We start from the raw sequence: 13,488 nt of genomic DNA, 5'->3' as shown, positions 1-13,488 counted from the left end.
GAATTTCATTCTTCATTCAATTGGACGCACAATACTGAAGAATCACGTAGGACAAAAAATGAGATTTATGATTTTCCAAATGCATAAAATTCTGATAACACGTTTGCTTGATGTCAAGAATTTTGAATGCTACCAGTTGTCAGGAGCATTATTTTCTTAAAATTAACCTTTTCAGTTACATAAATTTTCGTTGAATTTCACATCATACTTCTGGATTTTGTAAAGGATAAGCTTAATCCGAGGAATGTCATAAAAAGGCACGATAATTAAAAAAAAATATTTCTTTTTACTTTGTTATTTTGAAAGTTTTTTTTGCTAAAGAAATTATGAATATTCTGATGTTTATATCTTCAAATCTTTCTCAACATACAAATAATTCATTTACGTCTTGAATGGATTTCAAATTTTCTCCTCGAAATTCATCAACGTTTTAAAATTGATGTAAAATCAAACCATGTTAGAAGAGTTGACGATCCAAAAGTGAACCCATGTACTTAATGATTTTGTTTGTCTTTTAAAAAAAAGTTTGTCCTCGTGCCAGTGGAAAAAACGAGAACGCTTCAAGTTTCATTCAATTCTGAAAGGGTCAGGCCAGATAATGTGTCGAGTTGGCGCGAAATCCGTCTATAATTTGGCAAATCAAACAATAAAAATAAATTGTGTTATAAAATATTTTTATTTACGCCTTCAAAACAAAATTTTTTGGACAAGTTTTACAAATGTAATCATGAAAGATTTTTAGAAGCCTAAAATTTAATTTAAAATCTGTCAATAAATTAAGATAAATTTTTTTTTTTTGATTTTGTTGAGTAATTTTTAGGTTTTGACAAAAAAATGCCAGGATATTGTTGGATTTTTGGTTGCCGATTTTCACATTTGTCCCGGAGTTTGTCAGGTTTTTGTATACAATATTTCCCGGATTGATTCGGCCTGAAAACGTGCTGAAACAATTCTGGCAAACTTATTGTAGCCTACAAAAGTTCACAAGTGGTTGATTAAATTATGCTTTAAAAGGATAGACTTTTGCTAGCAACCAATCAAAAATTTTAAAACCTAGTAATTCAACTACCGAATTTGAAGCTCATGATTGTTTTGAATCGGACTAAAGAAAAGTTATCTCAGTAATAAGGGATGATATTTATTAATTCAATAATTTAATTTCTCATTCACGGTAGCATTTCTTCGGCGTACCGCGTCTTACACTCGTTATAACGAAGCGTACGATCAGCAATCTCCAACACTGCCTTGCGTACTTCCATCTGCAAACAAGCCTCGATCGTAACCTCATTGAAAATCATCGCATCCTCCACGTGGAAGTATATCTCATTGGCTTTCAACTGCACAAAGTTTTCCGTCTCGTTCAGAAAGTGTCCCAACTGTTGATCAGAAAGTTAAAAAAATCAATTTTTGATAATTTGAAGAAAAAGTTACAAAATTTGAAAATACCTCATCAATGCAGGCAACCAAAGAGTCCGGAAACATTTGCTCCATTGAGGCACATTTTTTATAACTTTCAAAAATGAAGCTGACAGCTTTGTCTGTTGATGTCAACATCGAGGTAATTTGTCGATAAGATCTCATCATATCGTCCTCAAAATCGACACATCTAAAGAAATCGTCAACGAGTGAGAAGCTGTATTTGTCAACAAACTTGATCGATTCAGCTACACAGGTGAGATCGGTGCTGCCATCTAGGAAGTCTTCCAGCGGCTCATCAAGGAAAAGCTGTCGAACCTGAATCGACACGTTGTGAACCGATTCTAGCACAAGGTCCAAGATTTCGATCCAATCCTCGATAAATTCTTCGAGTTCGTCCTGAAGAACTCCTGTTTCGTTGTCCAGGGACCTCATGAAAGCAGATACTTGTTCGACTTCCTCCCAATCGGTGGCGAATTCCGGTAATAGTGAAGTGAATTCTTTCTGCTTTCGTATCCATCCAGCTATGAATGAAGTAAAATTTCGATCCATATCACGCAACAGAGTGCCATTGATTTCGTTTAAGCGTGATCGAACTTTGTCCATGTTCAAACTAATGTGGGCTGTGATGCGATCTTGGTCAAGTTCTGATGAAACGATTTGGATTTCTTGTAAAACACGGTCGATGGCTACCCTATAATGATCGGCAGCTTGCTCTACGCGTTCCATAAGCTGCTCAACATCAATCAACCGACTTTCCGAAACCGCTTGGCAGAGTTGACTCACCGAATTTACCAACGGTTTCGTCACCTGTTCATAAACTAGGTTTCCATTGGATGTCACAGCCTCTTGTAGACTCCATAGCTCCTGACAGCCAGGAATCACATTTCCAATTTCATGATCAACAAGTTGTAGAATTTGTAGCACTGTGTCGATACTTGCCCGGTTCTGAGTCAGGAAATCTTCAAAAACGCCATGAAGATCATCGGATAAATGATGATCAGCAATTTTGAGGCCTTCGATTCCGTTCGGAAGCATTTGGGCCATTGAATGAAGTTCATTCTTAAGGCCATCTCTGGCTTCCACTACTTTTGGAGGTAACTGGGAAGCTTGTAGATGCTGTGTTATTGAAAAAAAATGTTTGAAAAGAGCTTTACTACACATTTTTAACTTACCGTTACAGCTACCGAAAGAACCGTTAGGCAGAGAAAGACCTTCATCTTTATAACCCGGTATCAGCGCAGTGAATGATTTAATTCAATATCAAAGTCTAAATCTAATTCAGGAAATACGGCCCGTCAGACAAAGCCGACTTGGAAGATGATATGTTCCGGTACTGCTCGGAAAGGTATAATTTAGTGACGTTGCATTCGTGGGTGTATGATTGTCAAGTTTGGTGACGTTTATTCCCCATGTTCAAGCGGGAAGGGCAGTAAAATTATAACAGTTCTGAGTTAATCAAACGATCGTTGCTGTAGGAAGCATGTGAAAGAAAGTGATTATTTGAGAATATTCCAGTTGGAAGCTAATTCATATGCATGTTAGTTATCATAGAATTTTTTTTCACTTTTTTGTTCATATTATTGAACATCCATTAGTATTTTAAGTTTTCTGGTTAAAATGTAAACCTAGACTTAGAAACTTAAACATTCAAGTCACGTAAAAGAAATTTTTATTAATAAACAAAAAACGAACTTTGAAAGCCTTCGTGAAAAAAATTACATCAAACTTATACAAAACGTTGCATGAAATACATATAAAAAGTGTTTAAATTTACGCTATAAAATCGAAGAGCCATTACAAAACCTACGAATTATTCTCCGTTGAACATCAATATTTCTACTTTTAATCAAACAAAATTCTCAATTAGTAAAATTAACAAGATAATGATAAACATAATTTTCACAAAATTATGAGCCACCTTTTGAAGTATTCTCGAAAATGGAAAAATATAAACATCATTTTCAACATCTGCATCATTGCAGTCACTTGAAACTCAACTCATTGCGGTTAAAATACGAGATATTTCATTTTTTCGCTTGCCTTGCCGCTACTCTAAGAAGCATAGCTCGAATGTTACAAATTTAATAATCAAAATGTATTTTACAAAATTCACACAGCACATTCGGTCACTCAACCGCACCAAATCTATAGTATCTAGTCAAGCGTATTTTGAGATACAGAATGCCTAATGTCGGTGTGTGACGGCTTTGATTTTTTCGTGATCCGTTATTTGTGAAGTGAGGGCCAGCAAAATGTAGGGGAGAGTGGGGTATCGTGGGCCATGGGGGAACGTGGGCCACTTTTAATATCTCAGATGTGTGTTGAGATAAAAATCTCCAACCAACTGTCATCGTCGTCGCTTTGCGTGAGCATATATTCCTATATGTTGTTGACTGAAATAAGCATCATATGCTTCTTTTATTTAACAAGCTAAAAAAAGTTAGAAAAATTTACTTACATAATTAAAAAAAAACACCCGCTAATTTCATCGATGGGGAACCTAAAGTGCATAAAAAAATATGCTCATACGCTTATGATCTTGGTTTTGTCATGATCTTCCACGTGGAAAAGGAATTTTTTATGAAACATCAATAAGTCACACAAACGCAACCAATTTGCAAATCATAGCTTGTGGGGAATCGTGGGCCACACATCTTGAATCACCTATATTTTTATGTTTTTATACACATTCAGAACTTAAAATACGTTTTTCCTATCTGCAAAGTTTTCTTATGCCAAATGAACGGTTATGAAAAATATTTTGTCCATCCTATATAAGAAATTTTGCCAAAACGTTCGCGAGCCAGGTTTTGAAATCTTTGCGATCATACACAGCTCTCTTTTTTAGTTGTATCATCTGAAATTGCTTTAAAATAACGAAATGAATTAGGAAATCACAGTTTTGGGTCAACTCATAAAATTTTGCATGTTATTTGGTCAATTTGAATTAAGTGGCCCACGATTCCCCACCATTTTTCAAAATTAAAAAAATATTAATTTTTTTTCAAACAGTCAGAATTTGGGAAAAATGACTTATTAATAATTTTAGAAAAATACCTTATGATACCTTGAAATTGTGAAAAACCATACCATTTTTTATTTTCATTTTATCTTTTATAATAAAGAAGTTATGGAACAACGAAAAAAAGTGGCCCATGATTCCCCACTCTCCCATACATGATACAATTGAAATGATTACAATCACTAAATTTTTGCTTCGAAAGAATCATTAAATATTTTTCAACATGATCTTGGGTTGCATGCGCCGCACAGTGCTATGATCCCTATTCTTTTTTTATTCAAAATAACTTTTTAATGATAATACTGATTAGTTCAAGAAAATAATTTTTTTTTCTTTCTAAATTGCTATTATCTGTGTTAGCTAGGTATATGATTTTAATCGACGTAATTTGTATGATTATAATTTTAAGTGGCATGCTCGACGGAATAAAAACTAGAGAGAATTCTCTTTTTTTTATTGAAATATGAATGAAAGATGGGTAGACAGACATTAGTGCGCCAATAGGAGAAAGCTTGATAGGTGTTGAAATTTTAAGCTAGAGGGCATGTTGATGAAAAGCTCCCATGAATTGTACCGTCTTTGCTTCAAACGAGCAAAAATGTAACATCCCATGGGCCTCCTGAGCTTTCCTTATGCGAGATAATCAAGATAATCAATTATCTCTGTAAGCGCAAAAAAGCAAATCAGCATGCATAGTGAGTACTCAGGATAAAATTGTCTAGCATTTAAATTTGAAATGGTAGCAACATCTTGCGACTCAAATGTGTTCTGTTTCGACTGGATAAATTCGATAGAGCAATAAAACCAGATCAACTTAAAGGAAATTTAGTATGCACTTAAAAACGTATGGCTTTTTGACGTTCGAGGCCAATATACGCCCAAGTTGAGGTTATTCGTTTGATTGATGGTTTTTTGCCAAACTATCCATTTCAGCTTTCGAGGGTTGTAGTATAAAATATGATTTCTAACGATTTGAAAAAGAAGTAATTGCAGAAAGTTGAGACAGATGTTGCTTCAATTTTTTTTCAGCCAATAAAATAAAATGCACTTTGGCACGGTTAATTTATTGATGATTTTAAATTTTGTAGCAGACAACAGAAAAAGTGATTGTCCAATATTTTTGCAATTATTATCTAGCAATGAATTCGGAAGTGCATCCGGCAAATTCTTGGCAATTGACATTCATACCAACTGTTCATGACATATTCCATGTTGAAAGCGAAACGGAGTTTGTATGAGATCATCTAGTTATATATATTTTTGGATAAAACATTTATAAAACCGTGCTTATGCGATAATGGAGTCTTGTGACCACGGAATTTAATAGGTCCAGAAGAGAATTTAAAAATAAGGAACAAGCAGAAAGGACCAAATGGCAAAATAGCGTTTCTTGAAGCTTTATTTTAATTTTGTTTGCTTTTTACTGTTTTTGAAACATTAGCATAGATATCAAGATTATTTTACTATTAATCGTAAATGCATAGGAAAACTGTTGTTTTAAAACAACAAAATAAGATTATCATTAGATAATTAATTTTCAAAAAAGTTTGTACATTTTTAAATAACAAACACAGAAAAATCTAAGTTTATCATTTACAAAAAAAATCTTAGACAGCCTTTGTTTCGTTATAAAACAACGTAAACCTCATCAAATTTTATATTTTAAGCTCTCGCAATCACTTTTCTGCCCTCTGATAATTGATCAGTTGGAACTTCTTAAACCATTTCGATTCAACCATCGATGGAAAAAAATAACAAATTTCCAAAAGTGAAAATAAAAAATCAAAATTTTGCTTTTCAAGTCTGATTCTAACAAATCCAAATTTAAAATTTAAGTTCGAAATTAAAATACCTAAAAAACTGCGATTTATAAAAAAAAACTAATAAATGCACCGATAAAATATGAAATTCCCTGCAGATTATTTTACTTGAAGATAACATGTTTCTTTATCGGCAAACATTTTTCATTCAAAATATATAAATATCCAACATATAAATTTTGTGGATGGTTTGTTCATGAATAGAAACCTTTTTTTTTTTTTTCTTAAAACCTACTCCCAAATAAAATTAAACTGTGCTTTATATTTGTGATTTTTATAAGTTTGCCATCATTTAACAGTTTCATTTTTCAATGGAATAATCATCGTTATATTTTCATGTTGATTGTTAAACTCATTTACCATCTGAATTAGAACTTGAATTTTTTATTTCAATCCTTAATCTGAATTCTGAACCTGCATTCAAAAATTGAATTTTGAATCTGTTGCCAAATTTAAATACGTTCTCTGAATCTTAACTCCAAATCCGAATTAAATTATGAACCAAGATGTGAAATATGTTACAAAGCCTTAATTCTATAATTAAAATTTTCATGTTTTGAGTTTCAATCATTATTCAATTTTTTTTTTCATCCAACTTGTGAATCTTAATTGAAATATGAGTTTCGACTGAATAGGTGGCCCCGAGTTTTCAGTTCTGGATCCCCATTTTGAAGCTTGGCTATACCTGAATTATGCATAAAAATTAAGTTATAGAATTTCGAATGTTGAACAAAACAAATAAATACTCAGAACGCTTTCTAATATTCTTTTATTTCACTTAAGGAACGAACTCATAAGTTCAGATAAAACTGTTTAAAAGTTCTGTGGAAATATTTTTCTGTTGAAAATGCTATTTCGAGCTCCATGAAACTTCGTTCTTTATCAAGCTCAGCCAAATCTGAATAATAGCTTTAAAGTACTGTTTTGGTTTCGGATCTACTTTTTGGAAAATTTAACTCTAAATTTTCCAAAAAGTAGAAACAGTAAACAAAAAAGTACTTTAGTATGAAAAAAAAACAATCTACTTGTTACGTACTTCTCACTTTTTTAACATCAAGTAGCAATCAAAGGGATGCAAGTTTTTTAGTACAGCTCAACAGTTCGTAATAAATCTTTGCTATACGTTTTTGTACACTTGAAAGTTTTTAATGAATTCTAACGGGCATTCAAAAGTAACTTCGCAATATAGGAACTTTGAAGCATATTTAAAGGCTTAATTTTAGTTGTTTCGAACGTCAACCCGTGTTTACATAAACAAACACATCGTTATTTGGGAAACGACTGTATGAAGCACACATTGAGTTCAGGAAGAATTTTTCAACCTCTTGAAAATGTAAATTCAGTAAGGTTTTTTTTACACTGATATATGTAGGTACCGTGTAAAAATAACCATGCAAAAAAACCGTGTTAATTCCCGAAAACCGTGTAAAAAAACCATTCAAATTCTGCAGCTCTGAAGTTCTGACACTTAAGACCTTAGACCTGAGACCTGAGACTTGAGACTTGAGACTTGAGACCTGAGACTTGAGAACGTAGACTAGATACATGAGATCTGAGATCTGATACCTGAGCCTTTAGACATGACACCTGAGACCTGAGTCCAGGGAGCTGAGATCTGAGACATGAGACCTGAGGCCTGAAGAATGAAACCAAAGACAAGGGACATTAGACCTGAGACCTGAGATCTGAGACTAAGACATACTAACACATAAAACACGAGACCTGAGACCTGAGACATGGGACATGAGACCTGAAACCTGAGACATGAGGTATGAGGTATGAGGTATGAGGTATGAGGTATGAGGTATGAGGTATGAGACATGAGATCTGAGACATGAGTTATGAGACCTGAGACAAGAGACATGAGATATGAGACCTGAGACAAGAGACATTAAACATTAGAAATAAGACATGAGACCTGAAACCTGAGACCTGAGACTTGAGACCTGAGACCTGAGACCTGAGACCTGAGACCTGAGACCTGAGACCTGAGACCTGAGACCTGAGACTTGAGACCTGAGATATGAGACATTAGATATGAGACATTAGATATGAGACAAGAGACATGAAACATTAGAAATTAGACATGAGACCTGAGACCTGAGACCTAAGACCTGAGACCTGGAACCTGAGACAAGGGATATTAGACTTGAGACCTCAGCATGAGACATGAGATTTAGGACATGAGACCTGAGGCATGAGACAAGAACCATGAAATATGAGACTTTAGACCTGAGACAAGAGACATGAGGCATGAGACATAAGTCATGCTCAGGTCTCAGGTCTCAGGTCTCAGGTCTCAGGTCTCAGGTCTCAGGTCTCAGGTCTCAGGTCTCAGATCTCAGGTCTCAGGTCTCATGTCTCTGGTCTCAGGTCCCAGGTCTCAGGTCTCATGTATCATGTTCTTAGTCTCAGAGCTAAGATTTTCCCAACTTCGAAAAGATTCAATGTTTTCCTTTGAAAAGGACTCTCAAAAACCGTGTTAATTCCCGAAAACCGTGTAAAAAAAGCCATGTAAAAAAACCACGTAAAAAACCGTGTAAAAAAATCTTGGTGTATATAGTAGAAATTAAGAACCGGAAAGCAGTTTTGAAGAAAACTATCACATCAAGCTAAATCGTTGTCTACCACGAAGTTCATATAGAGCAGCAAGTACGTAGCTTGATTTGCCAGCGGTGAGCTCGGGTTTGAGGCTTGGTAAGAATATGTTATTTAAAAGTAAGTTTGTTATAAATATGCTTGATTATTTCAATCAAACTAGCTGATTTTTAAAACTTCAAGGCATATGGAGGAGCGAAAAAGTAATTCTTTCGATTTGTTGTACTGCTTATTTAAGTGCTTTTTGAAGCTGGTTAGAAGCTGTTTAGCAATTTAAGCGAACGTTTTGTTAAATTTAAAGTTCATTTGACTACTTAAAAATAGAGCCGAAAATAAGTTGTATTTCAATACACGATTCAGCTGATCAAGCCTGAAAGATGCATCTTATCCGAACTTTTAGTTGCTTGGGTAATTTTTGAAGATTCAAATTTTAGACTACATAAATTTAACTTGAATTTTACCACATACTTCTAGATTTTGGAAAAGATTAGCTAAATCTGGGGAATGTCTTGAAAAAGGTTGATAATTAAAAAAATCCCTTTACTTTGTTTTTTTAAAAGCTTTTCTTTGACGAAGAAATCATAAACAGTCTGCTTTTGTAAATATGTTCAAATATTTCACTTAAACATCATGCAAAGTATTCATGAAAACTTTATGTGGATTTAAAACTTTCTTGACTCGACGTTTGCCAACGTATTTAAATTGATCTACAATCAAACCATGTTTAAGACTGAACGATCCAGAATCAGAATATTATGATAATCAGAAACAAATTGAAAAGGAAAATCCAAGAGTTAAGAAAAACGTAAAGTTGAAAAATAAAAACTCTAATGCGTTTAAGGTTATTTTCTATCATTCATTTATTTATTCTTATATTTTGATTTTTTTAATTAAAAACATATACAATAAATCTTTAATGTGGATTTTTAAAACTCTGATATTTTGGAAAATTTATGGTTTTGGTTCTTTTGACTCAAAAGGTTGCCGACCACTGCTCTAGAACGATTATCCAAGTTCAGAGTTCAAGAGCAGGGTTAGAGTCCATTATCGAGATCCATCCAGATTATCCAGAGCATGTAGGCGATTATTTTCAAAGTCAACATAGACGGGGCTTTCATTAATTTACTTGTTTGTAACAGTGGATGATTTTGCATTCGTTTAGAATTTAAAAACAATTTGTTTTTAATCTACCAAGATTCAGATGCTTTGAATTCACCTTGGAAATTCATTAGCAAAAGATGGCTTATCTTCATCCATTTAGGGACGCCCCGTTATAAATTGAGTGAGACGTTTAGCTGTTGATAGTTCAAAAATTTTATCAATTCAGAAATATCATAATTAGTTTAAAACAAGCAAATGTTGATTTTAGTAACGCACCTAGCATCACTAGTGAGGCCGCCGGCAAATCAAAATTTGAGGTTATAGCTGAGCCCAAGTTTTCGCCAATACTATCGTTCGTATATACCCTTATAGAAAGTAGCATAAAGCAGAATAAAAAAATAAATAAATTTGCACTTTAATTGTATTTATACTAGTCAATTTAAATCATGCTCAGACATAATGGGACAGCCTATAACCAAGCATACTTTGGAGCTCAATTTTCTTCATCCAATAGTAATGTTCGTTCATCCAAGATGTGAAAAGAAATTGAGAAAAATCAACAAGTACTTCAAAAGTTTAAGTATAAGACGCTTGTACTAGCAGACACCTAATATCAATATTCATAATCTGAAATCCGAGCTCCTTTACCACACGTTTTCAGGAATGCCTCTGACGGCTTCATGGTAGCATCAGATATTTCTCGATAACAATTAACTAAACTCAATCATTTACAACATTACAAAGTGGACTGTATTTCTCCCTTTATCATTCTACTAATTCTGAGAGGACTTCTGACACAATACACTAACTGGCCAATCAGACCTCGGACTCTGCCCATTCTGGGCCTCTAACACAGGCAACTCTGGCCGCTTACTTGTTATTCTTACTCTAGGATGGCTGGTCGGGAAAAGATATCGAACCAAGAATCAACTTTGGCTCAACCCTGGTAGGATCATCTTCGGTACCGATGATACCCGATGGTTTTTTGGTTCAATTGCCGTTAAAGCCAGCAGCATGGCGATGCTTTTACTAGGTCCTTTTTGAAGCTTAGAGTAGGTTCAATTAGATCTTCTCGTTCCAGAACAACACGCACAAACCCACTTAACAGTACAATTTCAATAAAGAACGAATTACACATCAAAATTATTGAGCAACGGATTATTTGCGCACTATGATTACACTTTCAAAAGGCTCTTTTGAACTCTGTTCAAAGAGGGGGCAGATTTTAAGTCCAATCCTCCGCGATCAACCTGGGTTTACCATTTGAACGTAACTGGTGCAAATCGGAAAAATAAAGGATAAATATGAATAGTCTAAGATTACTGCCTTGGGGGACTCCAACAGGCAAGTTTCCCAGGTTACAACTTTGACTATGCGTTATCTATGATTTCGGAATAACTTATTCAAAATAAATTCAACAAACTACATAAGATATCGAATGTAGGAAAAATCAATTTTAAAAGAAATGTAAATCACATACAGGTAAGTTTAAAGAATAATCCCAGGGTTTGAAAAACAAACGAAAAGTACAGTTTATTTCCAAATTTAAGTACCTTTTTATATCGTCAACAAAAAATTCTACTTTCGAATTTTAGTGCTATGTCCCTCTGGTTTCCAGACGGACTAGATGCTGTCCTGCTAGAAACAGCATCATTCCACTTTCAAACTTGAGATCCTCAAAGCGAAGGCTTGTATTCAGCCTAAATTTTCTTAGAATATGAACTATCATAATTTTCATACTGATGTTGGCATATCGATGACCTACGAGAAAAAAAATTAGAATTTTGGTTTTTGGATAGCGTAATCCAAGATTTACCGATACAATTCCTTGATCCAGCAGAAAACGGGATATATGCGAACGGATCACGTCCTTCTAATGAATTGCCTTCTTCGAATCGATCTGGATTGAACTTGTCACTGTCCGGGCCCCAAAGATCTTTCCGTCGATGCAGGGCAAAGATGCTCATCAAAAAGACGGTCCCCTTCGGAAATCTAGCTCCATCCAGCTCAATTGACGAGGTCGTTTCCCTAGCTATGAGGGGAGCCACCGGGCATAATCGCATGGTCTCCCGGAAAAACTGATCCATATATCGGAGTCTGGTGAGTGTTTCAACCGTTAGTGGGTCTTCTGGGTCAAGAACTTCGGAGATCTCCTTGAAAACTTTCTCTTGAACGTCCTGGAACATAGCCAGTAGAAGACAAGCATATGCCAGAGTTAGGGCTGTCGTTTCACTTCCGGCTGCCAGCATACTGTACACATTGTGAATGATTTCCTGATCGGTGAAACGACGCTTCACCAGACTCGTATCAAGAAGCTGCTCGATGAAAACTTTTGGAGTTTGTGGTGACTTTTGGTGGAGATTTTCCCTTTTCCGTTCTAGAATCTGAAATTTGTGATTTTTTTCAATGATTCATAAATTAAAAAAAAAAAACAAAAATACCCTCGAAGTGACTTCATAGCATTCTTTACGCAGATTCATCTCTCTCCGAAAATCTGAGGTTCTCTGATAAACAATATCGGAGTGTAAATGTGGAGAGAACAATCGTTTACTCACAATCGCTGAAAGTCTTGAACAGATAAAGCTTACTGATTACAGATAGTATTGATCATTTCAAATAACATTACCTGTCCAATCGATCCAAAAGTGTTTCCAAATCACTATTTTTAGTATCCAGTTGATCCAATCGTGATCCTAATGTGGTTGCGCAAACCATTTCGAGTGCACTTTGAGAGGAAAACTGTAGTATATCAACTTCGAGCCCTTGACGTGTCGAAAGACGATCGACCAGAACTGCCGAGAGATTTTCAAAAATGGGAACAAAACTGCTGAGAACTCGACTGGAAAATGTTGGATTCACAGCTCGTCGCTGTTGCTGCCAGAGGTTAGCTACAATTAGACAAAAAAAAATGAATTAAATTAATTCAAATTTTGAACAAAAACTAACCATTAGCTGCCCACAAGCCGTGATCGACTCGTGAAAATCGGTAGAAGAAAGGTTTTTCCACGCAATCGGCATTGGTAAGCAATTTTCGAATCAACTCGGGATGAGTTACTCCGATCGTAAGTCGGCTGCCAAACCAAAGTTGAAAGATTCGCTCGTGACAGCTAAACACTTGCTTCAACGATTCGAACACCTGTTGTCTATCTTTTCCCATGAAATGTCTAGCATTTCCCAAAATTGGATACCACGGTTTGATCAGCGGGATCGTTTTAAGGTATGGTGAGGGTCTGTTATTGTTCACATAGTTCAAAATCAACAAAAATATCACTAAAATAAACAGCCATCCAAAAACGGGCATTTTATTTAAGATCTTTCCAATAAAAGTTAGGATTGGGATAAAGTTGCTGAACCTCCTGTTTCGATTACTTCACACTGAATGAACCTCCAGTTTCACATTCCGTACTCAGTTGTAGCATCATTTGCTAAATAGTAGGTACTGGATTTCTGACAGATTCTCCATGTAAACAGAAAACAATGCTGTACAGCAGTAGAAAAAATTGTTTAATTTCTCATTAACCGGAGAAA

The 13,488-nt window shown here is 34.9% G+C and overlaps 2 protein-coding genes across 2 annotated transcripts; both read right to left on the bottom strand.

Moving 5' to 3' along the window:
* Window positions 1–1,135: 1,135 nt before the first annotated feature.
* On the bottom strand, window positions 1,136–2,646 carry LOC129757155 (uncharacterized). Its single transcript, XM_055754282.1, has 3 exons — window positions 2,592–2,646; window positions 1,447–2,535; window positions 1,136–1,376 (listed from the first exon to the last, which is right to left on the bottom strand). Exons 1-3 carry the CDS (start codon window positions 2,634–2,636, stop codon window positions 1,167–1,169), a joined length of 1,344 nt encoding a protein of 447 aa, XP_055610257.1. The 5' UTR covers window positions 2,637–2,646; the 3' UTR covers window positions 1,136–1,166.
* An 8,911-nt stretch (window positions 2,647–11,557) lies between these two features.
* LOC129753607 (cytochrome P450 4c21-like) lies at window positions 11,558–13,261 on the bottom strand. Its single transcript, XM_055749443.1, has 5 exons — window positions 12,907–13,261; window positions 12,587–12,848; window positions 12,402–12,528; window positions 11,777–12,344; window positions 11,558–11,721 (listed from the first exon to the last, which is right to left on the bottom strand). Exons 1-5 carry the CDS (start codon window positions 13,259–13,261, stop codon window positions 11,558–11,560), a joined length of 1,476 nt encoding a protein of 491 aa, XP_055605418.1.
* Window positions 13,262–13,488: the final 227 nt, after the last annotated feature.

The sequence above is a fragment of the Uranotaenia lowii genome, chromosome 3 (assembly GCF_029784155.1).
Source record: "Uranotaenia lowii strain MFRU-FL chromosome 3, ASM2978415v1, whole genome shotgun sequence".
NCBI lineage: Eukaryota > Metazoa > Arthropoda > Insecta > Diptera > Culicidae > Uranotaenia > Uranotaenia lowii.
The sequence above is the reverse complement of the archived record's forward strand: the minus strand, read 5'-3'. Positions and strand labels throughout refer to the sequence as shown.

Bases quoted from the DNA above. Each gene is read 5' to 3' on its own strand.
- LOC129757155 (XM_055754282.1), bottom strand. From the start codon at position 2,636: ATGAAGGTCTTTCTCTGCCTAACGGTTCTTTCGGTAGCTGTAACG. The intron at 2,536-2,591 runs GTAAGTTAAAAA...TCAATAACACAG, and splicing joins TTCTTTCGGTAGCTGTAACG to CATCTACAAGCTTCCCAGTT. The intron at 1,377-1,446 runs GTATTTTCAAAT...TCTGATCAACAG, and splicing joins TGGTTGCCTGCATTGATGAG to TTGGGACACTTTCTGAACGA.
- LOC129753607 (XM_055749443.1), bottom strand. From the start codon at position 13,261: ATGCCCGTTTTTGGATGGCTGTTTATTTTAGTGATATTTTTGTTGATT. The intron at 12,849-12,906 runs GTTAGTTTTTGT...GTCTAATTGTAG, and splicing joins CGGCTTGTGGGCAGCTAATG to CTAACCTCTGGCAGCAACAG. The intron at 12,529-12,586 runs GTAATGTTATTT...TATCTGTTCAAG, and splicing joins CTTTTGGATCGATTGGACAG to ACTTTCAGCGATTGTGAGTA.